General features: G+C 46.6%; 8 protein-coding genes across 8 annotated transcripts; 3 read left to right on the top strand and 5 right to left on the bottom strand.

Annotated features, from left to right (window-relative positions):
- Positions 1 to 298: 298 nt before the first annotated feature.
- Positions 299 to 2,439, top strand: L203_100746 (uncharacterized protein; the record flags this gene model as incomplete). The annotated part of the gene is made up of 6 exons (XM_066210200.1): positions 299 to 402; positions 454 to 748; positions 870 to 1,067; positions 1,178 to 1,541; positions 1,594 to 1,758; positions 1,808 to 2,439. 6 exons carry the CDS (start codon positions 299 to 301, stop codon positions 2,437 to 2,439), a joined length of 1,758 nt encoding a protein of 585 aa, XP_066066297.1.
- A 192-nt stretch (positions 2,440 to 2,631) lies between these two features.
- On the bottom strand, positions 2,632 to 4,250 carry L203_100745 (uncharacterized protein; the record flags this gene model as incomplete). Its single annotated transcript, XM_066210199.1, has 5 exons — positions 2,632 to 2,753; positions 2,798 to 3,002; positions 3,058 to 3,304; positions 3,669 to 3,859; positions 3,906 to 4,250. The coding sequence occupies 5 exons, from the start codon at positions 4,248 to 4,250 to the stop codon at positions 2,632 to 2,634; spliced, it is 1,110 nt and encodes a 369-aa protein (XP_066066296.1).
- Positions 4,251 to 4,412: 162 nt separating this feature from the next.
- On the bottom strand, positions 4,413 to 5,234 carry L203_100744 (uncharacterized protein; the record flags this gene model as incomplete). The annotated part of the gene is made up of 3 exons (XM_066210198.1): positions 4,413 to 4,592; positions 4,639 to 4,951; positions 5,110 to 5,234. The coding sequence occupies 3 exons, from the start codon at positions 5,232 to 5,234 to the stop codon at positions 4,413 to 4,415; spliced, it is 618 nt and encodes a 205-aa protein (XP_066066295.1).
- A 283-nt stretch (positions 5,235 to 5,517) lies between these two features.
- L203_100743 (uncharacterized protein) lies at positions 5,518 to 7,260 on the top strand (the record flags this gene model as incomplete). Its single annotated transcript, XM_066210197.1, has 1 exon — positions 5,518 to 7,260. One exon carries the CDS (start codon positions 5,518 to 5,520, stop codon positions 7,258 to 7,260), a length of 1,743 nt encoding a protein of 580 aa, XP_066066294.1.
- A 205-nt stretch (positions 7,261 to 7,465) lies between these two features.
- On the bottom strand, positions 7,466 to 10,063 carry L203_100742 (uncharacterized protein; the record flags this gene model as incomplete). Its single annotated transcript, XM_066210196.1, has 2 exons — positions 7,466 to 8,350; positions 8,396 to 10,063. 2 exons carry the CDS (start codon positions 10,061 to 10,063, stop codon positions 7,466 to 7,468), a joined length of 2,553 nt encoding a protein of 850 aa, XP_066066293.1.
- An 89-nt stretch (positions 10,064 to 10,152) lies between these two features.
- L203_100741 (uncharacterized protein) lies at positions 10,153 to 10,409 on the bottom strand (the record flags this gene model as incomplete). The annotated part of the gene is made up of 2 exons (XM_066210195.1): positions 10,153 to 10,324; positions 10,372 to 10,409. The coding sequence occupies 2 exons, from the start codon at positions 10,407 to 10,409 to the stop codon at positions 10,153 to 10,155; spliced, it is 210 nt and encodes a 69-aa protein (XP_066066292.1).
- A 140-nt stretch (positions 10,410 to 10,549) lies between these two features.
- On the top strand, positions 10,550 to 14,987 carry L203_100740 (uncharacterized protein; the record flags this gene model as incomplete). Its single annotated transcript, XM_066210194.1, has 8 exons — positions 10,550 to 10,557; positions 10,715 to 10,826; positions 10,948 to 11,018; positions 11,067 to 12,555; positions 12,599 to 14,272; positions 14,326 to 14,484; positions 14,537 to 14,650; positions 14,703 to 14,987. The coding sequence occupies 8 exons, from the start codon at positions 10,550 to 10,552 to the stop codon at positions 14,985 to 14,987; spliced, it is 3,912 nt and encodes a 1,303-aa protein (XP_066066291.1).
- A 195-nt stretch (positions 14,988 to 15,182) lies between these two features.
- On the bottom strand, positions 15,183 to 16,904 carry L203_100739 (uncharacterized protein; the record flags this gene model as incomplete). Its single annotated transcript, XM_066210193.1, has 10 exons — positions 15,183 to 15,365; positions 15,417 to 15,495; positions 15,545 to 15,643; positions 15,694 to 15,831; positions 15,881 to 15,973; positions 16,027 to 16,312; positions 16,359 to 16,420; positions 16,465 to 16,526; positions 16,580 to 16,673; positions 16,723 to 16,904. 10 exons carry the CDS (start codon positions 16,902 to 16,904, stop codon positions 15,183 to 15,185), a joined length of 1,278 nt encoding a protein of 425 aa, XP_066066290.1.
- Positions 16,905 to 17,383: the final 479 nt, after the last annotated feature.

The raw sequence follows: 17,383 nt of genomic DNA, 5'->3' as shown, positions 1-17,383 counted from the left end.
AACTGGCTGTCGTGGGATATATGCCCAACATTTGAAACGAAATTGTTTGAAAGATGCCTAGGTGTATAAGTATACCAGTGTCTTGCCTCATAAAATTGTTTTAATAAGGATGAATCATTGTAATGTCTCGCCTAAACAGATAGATGTTGTAAAGAGATTGGAATTAACTATAGTTGAACTCTGTAATATGTCTTATTTCAGTTGTGAAATATAGACTACTGGACGTTCCCCCCTTTAAAAAAACAAATAAATCAACAATACGATTTTGACATTTTAAGAAATAGATTCAACATACAAAATGCCAGCAGAAATTCCTCCAGATGTCAAAGTGCAAATGGCAAGTGACCTCAGACGTACAGTCAGAGAACTACGCGATCGAGGCCTCATGGTAGCGGCGAAATGGTAAACTTGTTCTTCCATCTGCATCTTCATCTAGACTAACTTGCACTGTAGGGCGTCAGAATTGCTCATGTCCTTACCCAGAGAGTATCGTTCTTCTAACCTGGCGTTTAGTCCACCACCGCAAGTGGCTCCTCTTCCACCGCGTTCTCCTATGACTCACCATCCACGGCCGTCAATTGGTGACTTTTTGCCTTCGCCTGGTCCAGGCGCATTCGCCCGTGGAAATGGTGGGCCCAGTCGAGGCCGAACAAGGCATGGGCTCGATATTGAGGAGGAAGAGGACGTGCTGGAGGAAGATGAGTTTCAATTAGCGAGAGGCTATTTTGATTTGAAAGAGTATGACAGGGTGGCATGGATCCTGAGAGATGCACTGGGAGGTCGAGCAAGGTTTCTCAAGTATTATTCAATGTATCTTGCAAGTATATTTCGTCAAGAGCTCAAAGATAAATACTGAATGACGTTACTAGTCTGCCGACCGGAAAGCCCAGGAATCGCTACCTCATTTTCTTGATACCAAAGAAGAGCGAATGGCATTATACCCTGCCCTTTCATCGCTCGTCTCTGAATTACGAGACGAAAGTGACCCTTACCTCATCTACCTCCGTGGACTATGCTATATGCGTCTCGATAGACGGTCTCCGGCTATCAAGAGTTTTATGGAGAGTGTACGCTTAAAACCGTATAATTGGAGTGCTTGGAGTCAAATGGCCCAGATGGTGTCTTCTGCCGATATGGTATGTTTTCAATATGTTGAATGGACTAACCCAGTCGACAGTTCATCTCGTTAAAAGAAGAACTTCCTTCTTCGCCTATGCTCACTTTCTTTGCCATTAGTTGCATGCTGGATCTCCACACTGCAACAGACCTCGTCATGACTATGATCAAAGAACTCTTGGAAATCTTTCCTTCTTCAGTCCATCTTCAAGCTCAGCGTGCCCTCGTCTACTACCACATGCGTGACTTTGAAGCTGCCGAACAAGAATTTGATAATGTTCAGAAATTAGATCGCTTTAGAATGGAGGAAGTGGACATTTACTCAAACATGCTGTATGTCATGAACAAACAAGCCAAGCTGGGAAAGTTGGCGCACGAATATGCAGAGATTGATAGGAATCGCGCAGAAGTGTGTTGCCTGATTGGTAAGTCTCTTCATAAGTTAAGAGACAGCTGGCTAGAGCATAGGTGTCATAGGCAACTATTACTCGTCCAGGTCAGACCACACGAAAGCAATTACATATTTCAAACGATCTCTCATGCTGAATCGCGAGTATCTCCCCGCATGGACGCTTATGGGCCACGAGTTTGTTGAATTGAAAAACTCACATGCCGCTATTGAGGCGTACCGCAAAGCCATCGGTTCGTATCTCTAGGCTTTTTCTGCTGGCTTGCTCATACTCTGGGATAGATGTCAACACAAAAGATTACCGCGCATGGTACGGCCTTGGGCAAGCCTATGAACTTTTGGATATGCCAATGTACGCCATTGAATACTACAACCAAGCCACCTCACTCCGTCCATACGATTGCCGCATGTGGACTGCCCTTGCAACTGTATACGAAAATCTTCGTCGAATACCCGATGCTATCCTAGCTCACACAAGAGCATTGTTGGGCGCCGATAGGATACAGACCATGACCATCCTGTTGAAGTTGGCGGGATTACATATAACATTGGGACAGACGGAAAAAGCTGTAGGGTTTCATCGCAAAGCGGTAGCGCTGGGCGAGAAAAACGGGATGGGTGTAGCAGAGATGGCGGGAAGTTTTCTGACGATAGCAGAGTGGGAAATGAGGTCGGTGATTAAAGCATTAGAGACTGAAAGAGAGATGGCGAACCGAGAAGCTGCAGACGAGGGGAACAAGGACGGAGACGAATTGATGGAGAGCGTTGAGAAGCAAACCAGGGATGGAGATATGGCACTTGCAGCCCAATACTTGGAGAAAGTATCCCAAACAAACGCGCCTCAGAGGGACAGAGCAGAAGAGTTATTGAGGTCTTTAAGGTTGTACGAAATGCGTATAGTGGCGAATTCCTAGCAGCGATGTCATCTAGAGCAAATGTAAAGCAGATACGTCGTAACATCACAAGAACGCTCCAGGCATTCTCATTATCCCTACATTACAGAAAGAGCCTATTGCAAGTCACAAGTTGGCCGTATGAATGATTACCTCAGAAACAACCTTGTAATGAGTCTTTTGTTACAATAGAGACCAGCTCATTGTCCTTCGTTACTCAATTATACGGCGTTGAGACATTGATATTTCTTGCGGCTTTTCTTCTGAAACTTGGCCGCCATTTAACCAGAATCCTTTGAGTCCTGCCCACATGCCAGAACCATTCTTTGCCATCACTACTGCCCGGTCAACACGTCCTAATAATATTTATATCACTCACTAGCGTGTTTCAGTCCCTTTCCGAAATTGATCCAAACCATCAAGCCCCACAACTCGCAAGCGAGCAAAGATGCTATACTAAGTGCGGCAAAGGTCGTAAGGGACTTTTCAAGGTGGACATAAGTAGTGGCGGATTGCTGCCATATGCGGACAAGCTTGAAAACAAAATAGGCTATACCGGCACATAATCCAACCATGAATGTGGCCTACACTTGCTTTCAGCATTTGCCATTGGCATCAAAAAACAAAACAAAAACATACCATGCAAGTTATGTTTTCATATTGGGCCGCGAACCTTCCAATGACAAGAAACACGATCAACAGCGGGAAAGCGATCCATGTAATGATATATTCCACATCGTCAGGATTAAGCACAAGCCAAATGAACTGAATACCGAAACCGGCGCAAAAGAACGCTGAAAAGTAGCAGATGCACTCAAACACTTGAAACTTGAAAAAGTATGAGCGAATCATGAGGTCTGCGCCCAGGAATCGATACCGCTGCCAACTGGGTCTGTATCAGTATAGCCTCCCTAAACATAAACCCACCCAAACTCCTTTCTCAGCAAAAAGCACAACACCATCAACACGAGACAGGCCACAGCCACGACGACGATGATCAACGTTGTCAAAACATTTAGAGGAATCGTCATCAAGTTCGATCCAGCCTTCTCTCCCGAGAAACCCTCCCCCAGGTTATCACCGAGTATCTTGCGGAGTTCATAGATTTGAATAACGGCATAACCGAGGAATGCAAAGTTGAACGCAGTAAGGGATATGACTTGAACTGTGTTTCTTGTGCGAATGGCAATGAATGTGAGTATCAACTGCCAGAGACTGACTGTCAGCGTTGTACCAATACAGAAACTCACTGAGCAAGACCAAAGATGATCAGATAGATCGGCAGCCTCCTCCTATTCTCCAATTCCAATTCTGTCGAATGGGTGGACTTGACCTCTCCGTTGAACCTATATAATATATTCCCCTCAATAGTCAAATCAATCACGAGTTCAACCACCACCGTTGCCAGGAGCAGTCTAGTCAACAATGTCGATGGCACAAACTGCTAGCGCGTCAGAAAGAGTCTAATTTAGCGCCTTCAAACTCACACGGTCATACCACCGCAGCTTCGGCGGCGGCGGCGGGCCAAAATCGAGACCATAATCTTTCTCACTGATGAATTCGCTACCGCGCTTCGCCGATACATCACTAAAGATGGACTGTGCGTCGCCTCGCTCACAATGGTCCATAGTGGGATGCGCTAGTGTCGGCACTAGTGGCTGTGCCCGGAGCCCGTCGGAGGGTGTTTGATGGGATGTTGGGTGTATGATGTCAGTTGGCTCTGCTCTTGATCCAAGGGCGCTCGTGCTAGCGTCTCGGTGTGGTATCTGCCCCCTGTCGTAGACATAGTCGGTGATTGTGAAGCGTTCCTGTCCATTGCTGTAGAGAGACATGGTGGGTGGCAAATTTTCTCGAAAATACTATAAAAGAAAGAGCGTATCTTGAAGTTGAATCTCCAAACAGTATATATATGTTTGCGGTGAAGAGTGTCGTAGTAAAGAGGAGAAAGCGAAATGCGTCAAAAAACAAAACACAAATTCATACAATTATATTTACTACCTCGTAGTGGTCGTATTACTACCCATCTGCTTCTCCATCACTCCGTCAATTGGCTTGTCGGCGGCGTTGTGCGTAGGTATCTGGCCTAGCTTGGACATGTCCATCGTGTGCTTGGGTGGGACACCTTTGAAGCCGACAAAGTACACGGTGGATCGTTGGGACGTGGTTGCTTCCGTCTACGGTGTGTTAGCAAATAGCCCGTTCTGAAGCAGCTGCACTTGCAAATAGTAGAGTAACACTAAAAACATTGGAGAGTTTCTGTACTTTGAGTGGCCACTCTTCAACATCCCTTCGCCCGTCTGGTAAGCGGCGTATCCCGTCGGGTGTCTGAGAAATGTCTATATCCATGATGGGTGTCACTGACTCCAAGTCACGAAAATCTGGACAGTGGCGTGCGTTGGCGTAGAGACGGACGCGCGACGGACGGTGTGGGTGACCGGGGGCGGGAAGATGGAGGACGAGTGTGCGTAGACGGACGGATGATACAAAGGGGATTTGGAGGATGAGCTGGAGGGTTAGCTTTTTGCCACTCTCTCTGTACATACATCGTCGTCAACGCCGCTCGCAACACTCTTTTCTTCGTCCAGCCGTTCATCCCATGTCTTGATGACCCACGGTGCGGACGACGGGCTGGCGAGGTTGAGTCCAGTCACACTGCGACTTGTCAGATTCACCGCGGCCGGTTTTTCTTACTTGTCGCGGTCAATGTGCCCCCATAGATTAGTCGTACTGCCTTCTCCAGCAGAAGCACGTTCGAGGACTTCTGCTGTGACATTGCCTGTCAAGTCCTCGGTCGTCAGGTCGTCTGCACAGCTCATGGCGTACGTATGATGGATGGAAAGGCGGAATCAAGTTTGGATCGCGAATGCCATGGCCACAAAAGAGCATTATTTTGCTGGGTTGTGGAGATTATGCACGGAAATGTTGCCGTGGAGTCACATGGAAATTTTTAGTTCTCTTTGCAGTGATGTGGCGTATATTGCCATTTTAGCGTCGCATTGTTTTTCTTTTTGTACATCTTTTGTCTATCTGCAATTTTAATAAAGTAGATGATAAAAGTGAGTATCGGTTGATACAGTTCTAGCTGACCAGTTTGGCAGGATGGCTGCTTCTTCAGACGCAGCTTCTGTCCCTCTCCCTTCAGATGCAGACTCGCCATCATCAGAGGTTACGCCTACACATCCAGACCCTTCTGGAGATGAAGACATGGAGTCTCTTCGCGCAGAGCTGGAACTCGCTCGGCAGACCATCTCCCAGCAACTGGTCAAACTATCCCTGCTCTCCGATGCCGAGATTGAACTCGTTCAGCTCAAAGATCGGTTCGCGTTTGAAGAGGCTGCCAGAAAAGCAGTCGAGGCTCAGCTCAAGGAAGAAAAGACTAAACGCGAAATAGCGGAAGAGAACGTGGAGATGCTCCGTGGACAGGTTGAACAAGCCAGACGAGGAGTGATGACGCTACAAAAGCAAGAGGCGGAACGAAAGAGGATCAGTGCCATGAGTGGTCTGGGACTTGGTTTTGTAGGTCAGCCAAATGACGAAGAACTGTTAGTAAACCTTGGCGAAGGATGGAACAAAGATGGTAATGCCTTGAAGAGGGCGAGCATGTTGTCGCATAGGAGGGTGAGCTCTCAGTCGGAACCTAGTGATGTCTTTGCGGCACTCGAACGGCAGGCACCTTTTTCTAAGAATGGGTTTACTGCGCCTCGGTTATCTGGTGGACTACGCGAACTCCGACTCGGTTCTACATCGCCCAGTCTTGTCGTCAACCCAGGCCTTCCAGGTCCCCCTGGCCCTTTGAGTCCAGCGACCCCGACCCATTACTTTGAAGAATCCTCGTTACAAGCCGCCATTGTCACCGCTAATAAGGAGAAAACTGTTGCGCTCGAAGAGACTGCTGCGCTCCGTACCCAACTAAGGCAAGCTCAAGCCAAACTTGCTGAGAGTGAAGAATCGAGGGCTGCCACTGAAGTATGCCTCAAAGCTTTGAGAGAATTCATGGCATTAAATGAAGATGGTATGGAAGGACAGGGTGCAGCCGAAGAGTTTAGAGGAATGTCGTTACCGCCTTTACCTACTGATAAAGACGCAGATGAAAGGCAGCTCAGAGAAGAGTCGAAACCTTCTGGATGGGGATTCAAACTCTGGTCAGGTCGTGCCCCAACGCAGGTGATATCCCCCTCTTTGACCCCAGCCGAACCTCAAGTTAGCCAACCTGCCACCCATGCTCGCGCGATATCTGTAACTGCCACGCCTAACTCTACCGGTTTGTCCTTCCCCATAGACGAGGCGCCGTCCTCTGCGACAACGCCTGTGGCGAACACAGCCGGTCTTGGAGGCTTTGTGAGTAATTGGACTAAAGGTGTGATGATTGGTCCATCGGCGAGTGCTTCTACGCCTCCATCTAGCTCTAGTACAAATATGGCAGCAGGTCTAGGAGGTATTGGAACAGGGACAGCACCTGGATTACAAGGTACTAATTCGAGAAAGCTTTCTATGGGTGGATTTTTCCGTCGGCGAGAAACGTCCACATCCCAGCCATCACATCATTCATTGGAAGATCCAAAAGACAAAGACTCTTCTTCAGTCCCCATCACTACTTCTGCTGTTAACGTTATTGATACCTCCCTCCCTCATACTATGAGCCCCGCTGGGAGCGCCGTCAAATCAGAAGGAGACAAAGAGCATGACAGACGAAAATCCCATGGTACTACCGTCACAGATCTCGAAGAAGAGCTAGGCACTCCGCATAATAGTCTTGAAGACCAGATCAGCGAAGACCCATTGGACCAGAGAGACAAGCTCCAGTCAGGCGAGTTGGATCGATTGGAGGAGGTGATTATATGAATGTGAGATCAAAGGGACGGAAGGGGTATTGCCTTTTTGGGTTTTCTTGGTATGGATATGTTTTATGCAGGACGATGATATGAAGGTTTTCGTCAGAGACGATAATGAGTATGAGCGAGTTTCTTTATGTATACATTACATGGATTCAGAGATCGTTATGCATACATTATATGTGGATTAAGAATTTGTGTATAAATACTTGAAACTAATTCTTAGCATCTATCAATTCTTCCCCAAATAGGCCATCATCCATCTCGCTCAATACGTAGTCCAGCATATAACTTTCTTGTACTAATTTGTCTACTCTGTTGAAATGTCTTTCAGAATAAGGTATTAACCCTTCGAGGAGTTCTTTAATACTGATGGGTGCGTCAAGGCTTGGTTTTGATCTAGTCTTTTTCTTGCCTTTTTCCTCTTCGTCCTCAGATTGCTTCTCCACGTCTTTATTTCGCGTCTGAAGCTTGTTCGCTTGTTCAAACGCCAAAAGCAGATCTTCCGGAGTTCGCAACTTCATCATCGCATACAGAATGACCTGTGCCACTGGTGCTGTCCTTGCATTTGCATTCCAATCTCTCACGAATTTCAACAACCTGACAAGGTCTAGCCCAGGTAACGTAGACATAATCTCGTCAATTTCCTTTGAACCTGTCAGGCCTTGCTCCTTCTCCGTCAAACCAGGTTGTCTTGAGTAGATAACGGTGCTGAATAGATTCAAAAGACGACCTGGCTGGGCCATAGAGAGTGCTAGTTGGATGGCACGCTTGTAGTCTTTAAGTGCGACGTAATTGACAAAATCCTGTTCAAGTTGGACTGATTGAACAAGGGTGGCGTTGGCCTCGGATTGTTCGAGTAATGTGGAGTCATGCCATATATTGATCAATGAATCGGCGCCCGAAGAGAGTAAATGAGCTTCATCTGAAGACACGGCGAGTGCCCAAACTTTATCTTCGTGATTATCAAGTGTTTTCACGCATTCTTCATCTTTAATATTCCAGAGCTTGACAAGTCCGTCGGAAGAAGAGGAGACGAGTTGTTGGCCATAAGAGATAAAGTCTACTCGTAAAACAGAGTTTGTGTGGCCCTCAAATGTCTATATCATGTATTAGCGACAATTCTTGTCCTAGAAAAGACGAACTTTAAGACAAGAGAAATCATCCAAACTCCACAATTTTATGGCTCTATCTGCGCCTCCACTTGCAACAACTTTATCATTCCGACTAAACTTGACTGTCCAGACGCCTCTACGATGTCCAGCACAACTTCCCAATGCTTTAAATCCACCTTCTGCTCCCGAGCTAGGTGTTTTCGGGGGCTCAAAATCAACAGAATACAGTTTGACAAGCTTGTCTTGGGAACCCGAGACAAGAAATTTATCGTTAGGAGCCACGTCAAGTGAGTTGATATCTTTTTCGTGCGCCCTAAGCGTTGCCATCGAGCGTGGGTGAACGGGTGCTGACGGCAAAGAATTGAGAGATATAGATGAGAGATCCCACATTTTTATGGTTCGGTCTTGACTTGCCGTAAAAAGAAATCGGGCGTAACCGTTATCTGACGATTTGCGTGCAAAAGCCACAGCGCCTATTGACTCTGCATGACCTTCACAGATGGCAACGCACTGCCAACTATAGCTATCGCCTCCAGGCGCAACGATAGGTGCCCAAACTCGAGCAGTATGATCCTTTGAACCCGTAACAATCCATTGATGGTCTGGGGAAGTGTCGAGACAGAGAATCATGTCAGAATGTCCAGGTAAAAGGCAAGCACTATGCGTCGCTGTAGAATATATACGAAGAAGATTCGAATTGGTCGCAACAGCAATATGCGAATGAGGAATATCGGGTGTGTCGGGTAAGGAAGTGGGCGTTGTTGGTGGAGCGGAGGGATGAGAGATAAATTTAATATCAACGATTTCGTCGTTGAAACCTATTATCTGCCTTGAAGGAAGGAGACTTGAAAGAGAATGGAATATAATGTTTTGGTCGGCGTGTATAGAGACAAGTGATGAAGACGTAGCGTCGTAAAAGAGGTCGACAACACCACGCTGTTCATCAGCATCGTCATCCGCATCATCCACGCCATCAACGCCCTTGACTGAGGCCACCTGCGTTCCCTTGAGAACGTCCCATATTCTGACAAGGCCCTTGTCACCTCCGGTGTAGCAAAACCATCGATCACTCGAAACGCCATCAACAATCTCGCCCTGAGGTAATATTCCCAGCGACACAACTTGTTCTTGAGTAATAATTGTCGAAACCAGCTTGGGCTCAGCCTTCCCTTTGCCCTTTTTGCTTGATCCTTCAGGACGCATATCCCATACAAGCACGACTTTGTCTCGTCCACCCGTAACGGCCCATTTACCATTAGGTGTCACATCAATTCCTCTCACGACGCTAACATGCCCTTCTAAAACCATTTTCGGCCGGACTGCTTGACTTCCGCCTACGACCCGCGCATTCAGGTCTCGTAGGTCATAAACTCTTACCCGAGAATCAGCAGACCCTGTAAACAACTCCATTCGACGGCGTTCTTCATCTGGAATAGTAGGGAAATTGAAGTGAAGAGCCGAGACAGGACCTCCATGACCTTGAAATAGATGGGTAACATAGCCGCCTTCCAAGTCCCAAACTTTGACAGTCCCGTCCGAGGAACCTGTTGCTAGCAATGTGTTGTCCGGAGAGACCGCCGATACAAGTATCGGAGCCGAGTGGGCTTTGTTCAAGATTCTCGAATAGCTCAGTAGAGGTGGTTTCGAATTTAAAGGAGAGCTCTCCGGAAGGGGATAGTACCGTACGTTCATGGACATGTGTGAAGTTATCAACGTTGGCGGAGAGGTGTGGTAGGCGAGAGACAGAGAGGTTATAGCGGTTCCATCCTACTTCAGGATCAGCTTACTCACAATAGCCAGATACCTACGCCTTTAATTCCAGCAATGGCTATGCCATTCCGCAGCTCTGTCACAACAACTTCCTCTTCCATAGTAGAGATGAGCCACTGCCCATCTTTGGTCAGCAAAACTGGACCACCAGTGTATATAGGTCGAATGGATCGTGGAGAAGCTCGAAAGCTACAGAGGGTGAGTATCTTTTCTTGATGAATAGCAAACATGTATACCTCGTCTTGAGCGCCTTTTTGGATGCGTTCGCGCTCATTTTGTATAGCGATATGCCGCTTCAACTATTTATAAAGTCTTGATGTACATTGTAAAAGAGAAAGAAAATTGTATATTAAAAGTGGTGATGCAATCACAAACTGCAAATTTCCTAGCTTTCCCACGGTGTCATCTAGGTAGATGATTCGGTTCGTTATCTTATTATCTATTCTTTCTCTATTCAGAGCTATAAACTATTTAGACAGTTTATTATTATTTTTGACCGTTAACACTTGGAAAAAACAATAGCAGCGACAGAAAAGCTACTATCTTTTGTGCTCAAGAACCAGCCAAAGTGTCCCACAGTATCCCGCCTACACGTCCCTCTCCCACTTGGCAGCCGCAAGGCGGAGGGGGAGGAAACAATCTCAGACCGCTCAACGTTCGGGACGCGTTATCCTATCTAGACCAGGTTAAGGTGAGCATTCTAGGATGTTGGAGAGCGTGGATGGATGGCGAGAGATGTGTGGGATGAGAGAGAAAGGAACTAGACTGGGAAACCTTCACTGTCCTGCTCCGTTGGCTAACAGGATGGATAGATTCAGTTCAATGACCAGCCAGATGTCTACAACAAGTTTCTCGATGTCATGAAAGAGTTCAAGGGCCAGGTGTGAGTAAGAGCGGCGAGGTAATAGATGTCTGTACTCACTTGTAGCAGCATTGATACTCCAGGTGTCATTGATCGCGTATCGACTCTGTTTAGAGGACATCCGTCGCTTATCCAAGGATTCAACACCTTCCTCCCACCAGGCTACCGCATTGAATGCTTTGGCGGAGAAGGAGACGCATCGGGCCTCATCACGGTCACAACTCCGGCGGGTACAGTGAGCCAAATACCAGGCAACTTTGCCGCGGCCATCGATCAACGCGAACGGGAGGCCCGTGAAGCTGGACTGAATGCAGTTGCTCCGCCTACTGACCTTCCCCGCGACAGCCGCACAAGTCCAACAGCACCTTTTGTCGCGCCTCCTGCACCAACTCCAGGGCAAGGATTACCCCCGCTCAACGCTCTCCAGTCTCATCTTACCAACGGCCCATCTCCTTTCCAAGGAGGGACGCATGCTGTTCGTCCACCGACAAACGTACCAGCTGTCCGTCAAGCGTCTTCTACTCAAGCGCCTGGACCTCTACCCTTACCTCCACATACGCAACACCCACTTCCTCCCTCGGGTCCATCTACCCCCTCAGCAGCTCAATTCCTCGCCTCCGGTGGACTATCTCACGGCAATCAGTCTGTCCCTCAAGCCCAAAGAAGTAGTAGTGGTGGGGGGAGTGGAGCGGGAGCTCCTATTCTTGAGTTCAATCATGCCATCACATTTGTCAACAAGATCAAGACGAGGTTCAATAACGATCCAGATACCTATAAACAATTTTTGGAAATCCTGCAAACTTACCAACGAGACACTAGAGACATTGACGAAGTCTATGAGCAAGTGACTAAATTGTTTACGAATGCTCCGGACCTTCTTGATGAATTCAAGCAGTTTCTTCCCGAAAATGGCTCAGGTGGTCTTGCCAGTATGGGTTTTGGGTCTTTTGTGCAAGTTGCCCAAAGCGCTCCCCCTGCCGAAAGAGTTGTCGGCCAGAAACGCGGTGCTGCAAAAGAGGGCGAAAAAGTGGTCCAGAAAAAACGTCGGACAGTCGGTGGTGCCGAAGGTGGACAAAAGGGACAAGCTAGGAGAGGAGGCAAGAGTGGTCAAAAGGAAAGTCCCCCTTTGGATGATGTCGAGGGTGCTATCACCTTGACGCCTCAACAACAAACACTGGCTTCTCCCGATGAAGTGGCGTTCTTTGACAAGGTCAAAAAGTTTATTGACGACAAGATTGTTTATCACGAGTTTTTAAAACTCATCAACTTGTTCGTCCAGGATATGATCGATACTAAAACACTATTGGACCGCGCACAGCTATTCATTGGAGATGCTCCTGAGGTTTGGGCTACATTTCAGCGGGTTGTAGGTGTCGATTCGGATGGGAGGGCACCTCCTAATCCTGCCACCGCCCAAGGCGGATACGGTTTTGGAGGAATGATTAACGTTGACAATATAATTGTTGAAAACACACCAATGTTGGAAAGGGTCAAGCCTGACATGAATCTAGCAAGCGCCAACCAAATTGGTCCAAGTTATCGTCAATTACCTCGCTCGGTGAGTCAATTTCTACTTTCCAGGTTTCGCTCACGAGAGTCAGGAAATTAATTTACAATGCACCGGCCGAGACGCTATGTGTTGGGAAGTCCTCAATGACGAGTGGGTTGCCCACCCGACTTGGAATACTGAGGACGTGGCTCCCTTTGTATCTCATCGTAAGAATCAGTTTGAAGACAACCTTCACAAGTCAGAAGAAGAGCGTCATGAGTATGATTATCATATTGAGGCAAATCTACGTACTATTGCTTTACTCGAGCCGCTCAATAACAAAATTCAGACAATGGATCCTGAAGAAAGAGCTGGCTTCAATCTTAAGGCCGGCCTCGGTGGACAAAGCAAGAGTATCTACCAAAGAATAATCAAAAAGGTGTATGGTAAAGAGCTTGGACCAGATGTCATTCGCGCACTTCACGATAATCCTGTCGTCGCTCTTCCGATCGTTCTTGAGCGTCTCAAAGCCAAAGACGAAGAATGGAAACGTGCTCAACGCGAATGGAATCGTCTTTGGCGTGAACAAGATGCTAAAAACTTTTACAAAGCTCTCGACTATCAGCATTCGGGTACCAAAGCTACTGATAAGAAAAAAGTTGTGCCAGCCAAGAATCTTATCAATGAAATAGAGATGCGCAAAGCTGAACAGCTTAACGAGCGTTCATCACTAATTGATCCCAGAGTATGGAGGACCCGGCCTCAACTAGAATTCGATTTCAAGGATGTAGACGTTCTCAAAGACAGCGTCAAGCTCATTATTTCCTATCTCGATCGAATGCAGGGTAGCTCTCTTTCCTCTGCCGACCAAGCCAGAGTTGAACGGTTCCTTCGAGACTTTGTACCCTTGCTTTTCATGCTTAATAAAGATGAGTTTGATGCCGAGTTTGGTGATAGCATTGAACAGAATACATCCAATGAGGATTCTGAGGGATCTGAAGGCGAAGATGGGGATGGGGATGGGGTCATGGACGATCTTGAAACAGCTAGCATTTCGAGTACCAAAGGAGGTAAAGGCGAAAAGAAGCATGCTGCCGATCTGAGAAAGAGATTACTTAAACAAGTTGCTGGCGATGCTACCAGAGAGGCTTCTGTGCCCACTCCATTTGACACCGATATACAGCCTACCGGAGGGCTTTTATCTGGTGAAGCTACACCGTTAACTGAAAATGATGATCGCGCCGATACACCCCTTCCTGCTCCTGCAGATCCTGAGGAAATAGCAGAAGCTGTCGAAAAAGACAAGGCGGGTATGGAGGCAAGCGAACAAACATGGATCAAGATCGACGGCGGTGAGAGTCAAAATGCATCTAGACGAAGCTCTGTTTATGCGGAAAAGGACATGGAAGAAGTCAAGCCGAAGAAGAAGGGCAACTTCTTTACTAATAGTCACTTTTATGTTCTTTGCCGGTATTTTCAGATGCTCTATTCTCGACTCATGAGTTGTAAAACCATCGCTGCAAAAATGGCTACGGAGAACCGTCAGCCAATCAATCCTCTTGCCATCAAATTGGGTCTTGTTGATCCTGTCACTTCATACTTTGGTATTCTACAAGGCGAAAATCCTGCCGCGCATTATTATGTCCATCTGTTGAGTTTATTGGAAAGATATTTTGATAACGAGATTGAGTTTGGAGCATTTGAGGATGCTTTGAGGTTGATGTTTACGAATGAAGCCTACCTGATGTTTAACCTCGACAAGGTTATTGGTGGTATTGTTAGGCAAGTGAGCTCGGTTTTCATTTCGGTCCTTGGTCTTGATAGTTAATGTCTACAAAGATACAAACGATCATAGGAGATTTGAAATCCCAAGAGCTTTTTGCCCTCCTTCAGCGTGATCGCTCCAATCCTAAAACCACCGTCAAAAACCAGATTGCTTACAGAATGCAAGCTGAGGGTGTTTTAGGTGCAAACGAAAATCTTTACAAGATAGAATGGGTGAGTATTATACTTAGCGTTTGACTGAGAGTTTTGCTCATGCAAAGTTCAGCAACCTGAAAGAAGTGTCCTCTCAGTTCAGCTTTTGAGTGAAGAAGACCGATCAATTGATGATGCAGAGACTGTTAAAGAAAGATGGACACAATACATTGAGTCTTTTGCCCTTGTATGTGTTTTTACAATTGTTCAAGCACAATGCGTTGACATTTTGCAAAAAGACTCATCCAACAGAGGGCCTTCCCAAACGCGTTGACCCTCCTTTTCTTAAACGGAATGTTTACAAAACTCAAAGAAAAGAATCGATCAGCTTGACTGAAAATATTGCCGCCCGAGATGGTCTGGAAATCAAGATTGCACTGGGCAATTATCGAATGTTTTTCACTCCGGGTACGGAAGACGTCTTTTACAGAGGATTTGAAGATATATCAAAGGTCAAGGCTTCAGAGAAGACAAAAGATGTCCAACAGAACAGCGAGGTTGTACAGGAGGCAACTACAGGATAGATGGGATAGTTTTCAATCATTTTTCCTTCTTGTTTTCTTTATTTTCGATGAATGCTAACTTTGTGCGGTCAGTGACAGATGAGGGATCTGAGCAAGGGAACGGATCTGGATAATATACCCTGGCTGTTGTAGTCTATGAAACATGTGCATGCGGTCTCATGAAAGCCTCAGGTTTTATCGATTGTTTTCATTCCTCTAAGATTCCCATTTTCCTCCATCCAAATCATGACGCTTGTCGTACTTGGCCATACTAGGTCCACGTTGTGCACGAAGCTTTCGGCTAACAGCTTCAACATCTCGCAACGCACGAAGAAGGTTTCCACCAGAAAGAAGAACAAGGTCGTATTGGGACCAACCTCGTTTGATTAATTCTGCAAACTGCACGAGCGGATAAGTAACAGTCCTAGTGATGAAGATGAAAAGATATACAAGGTAGGGGTATTTTGAGACATCTTCCAAGCCGTTGGGTGTAGACTCGATACCATCATAGTCTGAGCCAATGCCAACACTAAGAAAGGTTAGTATTGTATTTTCCCAAAAACAAGAATCAAATGCACTTGAATTTGCTCGTCTTTTTCACAATGTATTCGATTTCGTCGGCAATATAGCTTACATCTACATCATCGGGTGTAGACGAAGCAAAGAGCGGGAAGAAGCTGATGGCATTGTAAGAAAATGGGATCATGTTGTGAAACACAAAACTCACTTGACCATCACTACGCCATTATTCTTGCCCTTTCCTTTACCAATCTTGTCAAGTACTTCATCAGGGACATTACGGCTGAGATTGTTGAAATGACGAGCGCAAGAGTGAGAAAGAATGACTGGAGCTCGCGTAAGAGCGCTTTTCGGTCTGTCAGACGTCGACCTTTACAACATCAAAAACACCTTACAGCGCTTGGAGGGCGGTCTTGTCAGATACATGAGATATATCCACAAAGATACCCAGTCGATTCAGTTCCGGGATTAACTCCTTGCCGAAAGAGCTACATGTGCTCAGCGACTACCCATGGGTTAAGAAAACAAGTCGAAAGCTTACGAAAGACCGCTCCATCGTTCTTCAACATTTTCAAATATGCCAGCAGAGTCGGCAAATGCATTGTTGCAACTATGCGTGAGAGTCAAATATCTCACGCCCAGCTCGTAGTAGGTCCTCAAGACACCGAGAGAGTTGCCGAGAGAATGGCCGCCCTCGAGACCATAGATACTCGCAACCTTGCCTCGCTTGATGGCATTTTCGATATCATCTGCCGTCCTGGCGTGGACAAACGTATCGCTATACTTTTCAATAAGATTGTTGGCAACATCAATCTGCTCGAGTGTATCTAGCAAACGGTCAAACGCGTAACCTCAGCCAGAGAGGCTGCTTGCCTCTGACTTGCAACGTAGGACTCATAAAGTCCTGATCGTTTGTCGTTTCACATTCCACAAAACTAGAGTCGCATGAGCACCGTTTCTGCCAAGTGCGTTTACTGACATGGACCAGAAAAAGCCACCGAGGTGTCCATCCCTTAGCCGGGGAATATCCAGATGGCCAGGCTGAGTAACAAAGGGCTGCATCAGAACGACAGGCCTCCACCCTTGCATCCTACCGTGGTTTCATAGAGATTGAAGCTGGAGATGTTGTTGCCAAACACCGAACGAGCAAAATCTGGCAAGTCGATATGGCCGTCAATCACTGGCGAGCTAACCATCCGAATCAGCTCTGAAAACGTCTTTCCATAGCGCTGCTCACCTTTTGAGGTAATACTCTGCCTTACCCAGAGCATCCTCCGGCACGCCTCCGTCTCCTTTGATAGTGACAAAGAGGATGCCTGCAAGCAAGAGAATCGGCACTACCACTGTCGTGAGCACGCCTCTCTTTGGCCTCGACCATTCTTCATTATGATGAGGAAGCAGCGGAGCCTGTTGCGACATGTTTAAAGATGAAAAAGTAAATGGTAAACAGAAATGATCAAGATGATAGTATCTTGTGGTTTGACATAAGTGCCTCATCGGTAAAAAGCGGTAAATCAATATTCAAGCCAAATGATTTGTATCTCATTTTAACTTTTAGCATATATATCATGTTATCATTCTTCATCTCTAAACAAAAGCCCAGGAAGCAGCATATGCCAGCATCTACCATGCGTTCGGCGCCAGACGTACCGAAGCAACATCAGGCGTCTGCCACCAGACAACGAGTGGTTGAGTCTTGAACGTACCATAGAAAATTGTAAAGACGAATTGCTACTGAAACAATAGACATGGGAGAAAAGAACGGCGCTATGATAGCCTTTGCTTTGGCCGTGGAGGACTAGGACGAGGATGCTCAAAGAAACCTAGACTCGTGGACAGCGGGTCGACCCAACACATAACAAAGATTTCGCCTAACCATCCAAATCTGGCAGATGGAG

This window comes from Cryptococcus depauperatus, chromosome 1, assembly GCF_001720195.1.
Source record: "Cryptococcus depauperatus CBS 7841 chromosome 1, complete sequence".
Classification (NCBI taxonomy): Eukaryota; Fungi; Basidiomycota; class Tremellomycetes; order Tremellales; family Cryptococcaceae; genus Cryptococcus; species Cryptococcus depauperatus.
Note: the sequence above shows the minus strand (reverse complement) of the source record. Positions and strands in the feature narration are given on the sequence as shown.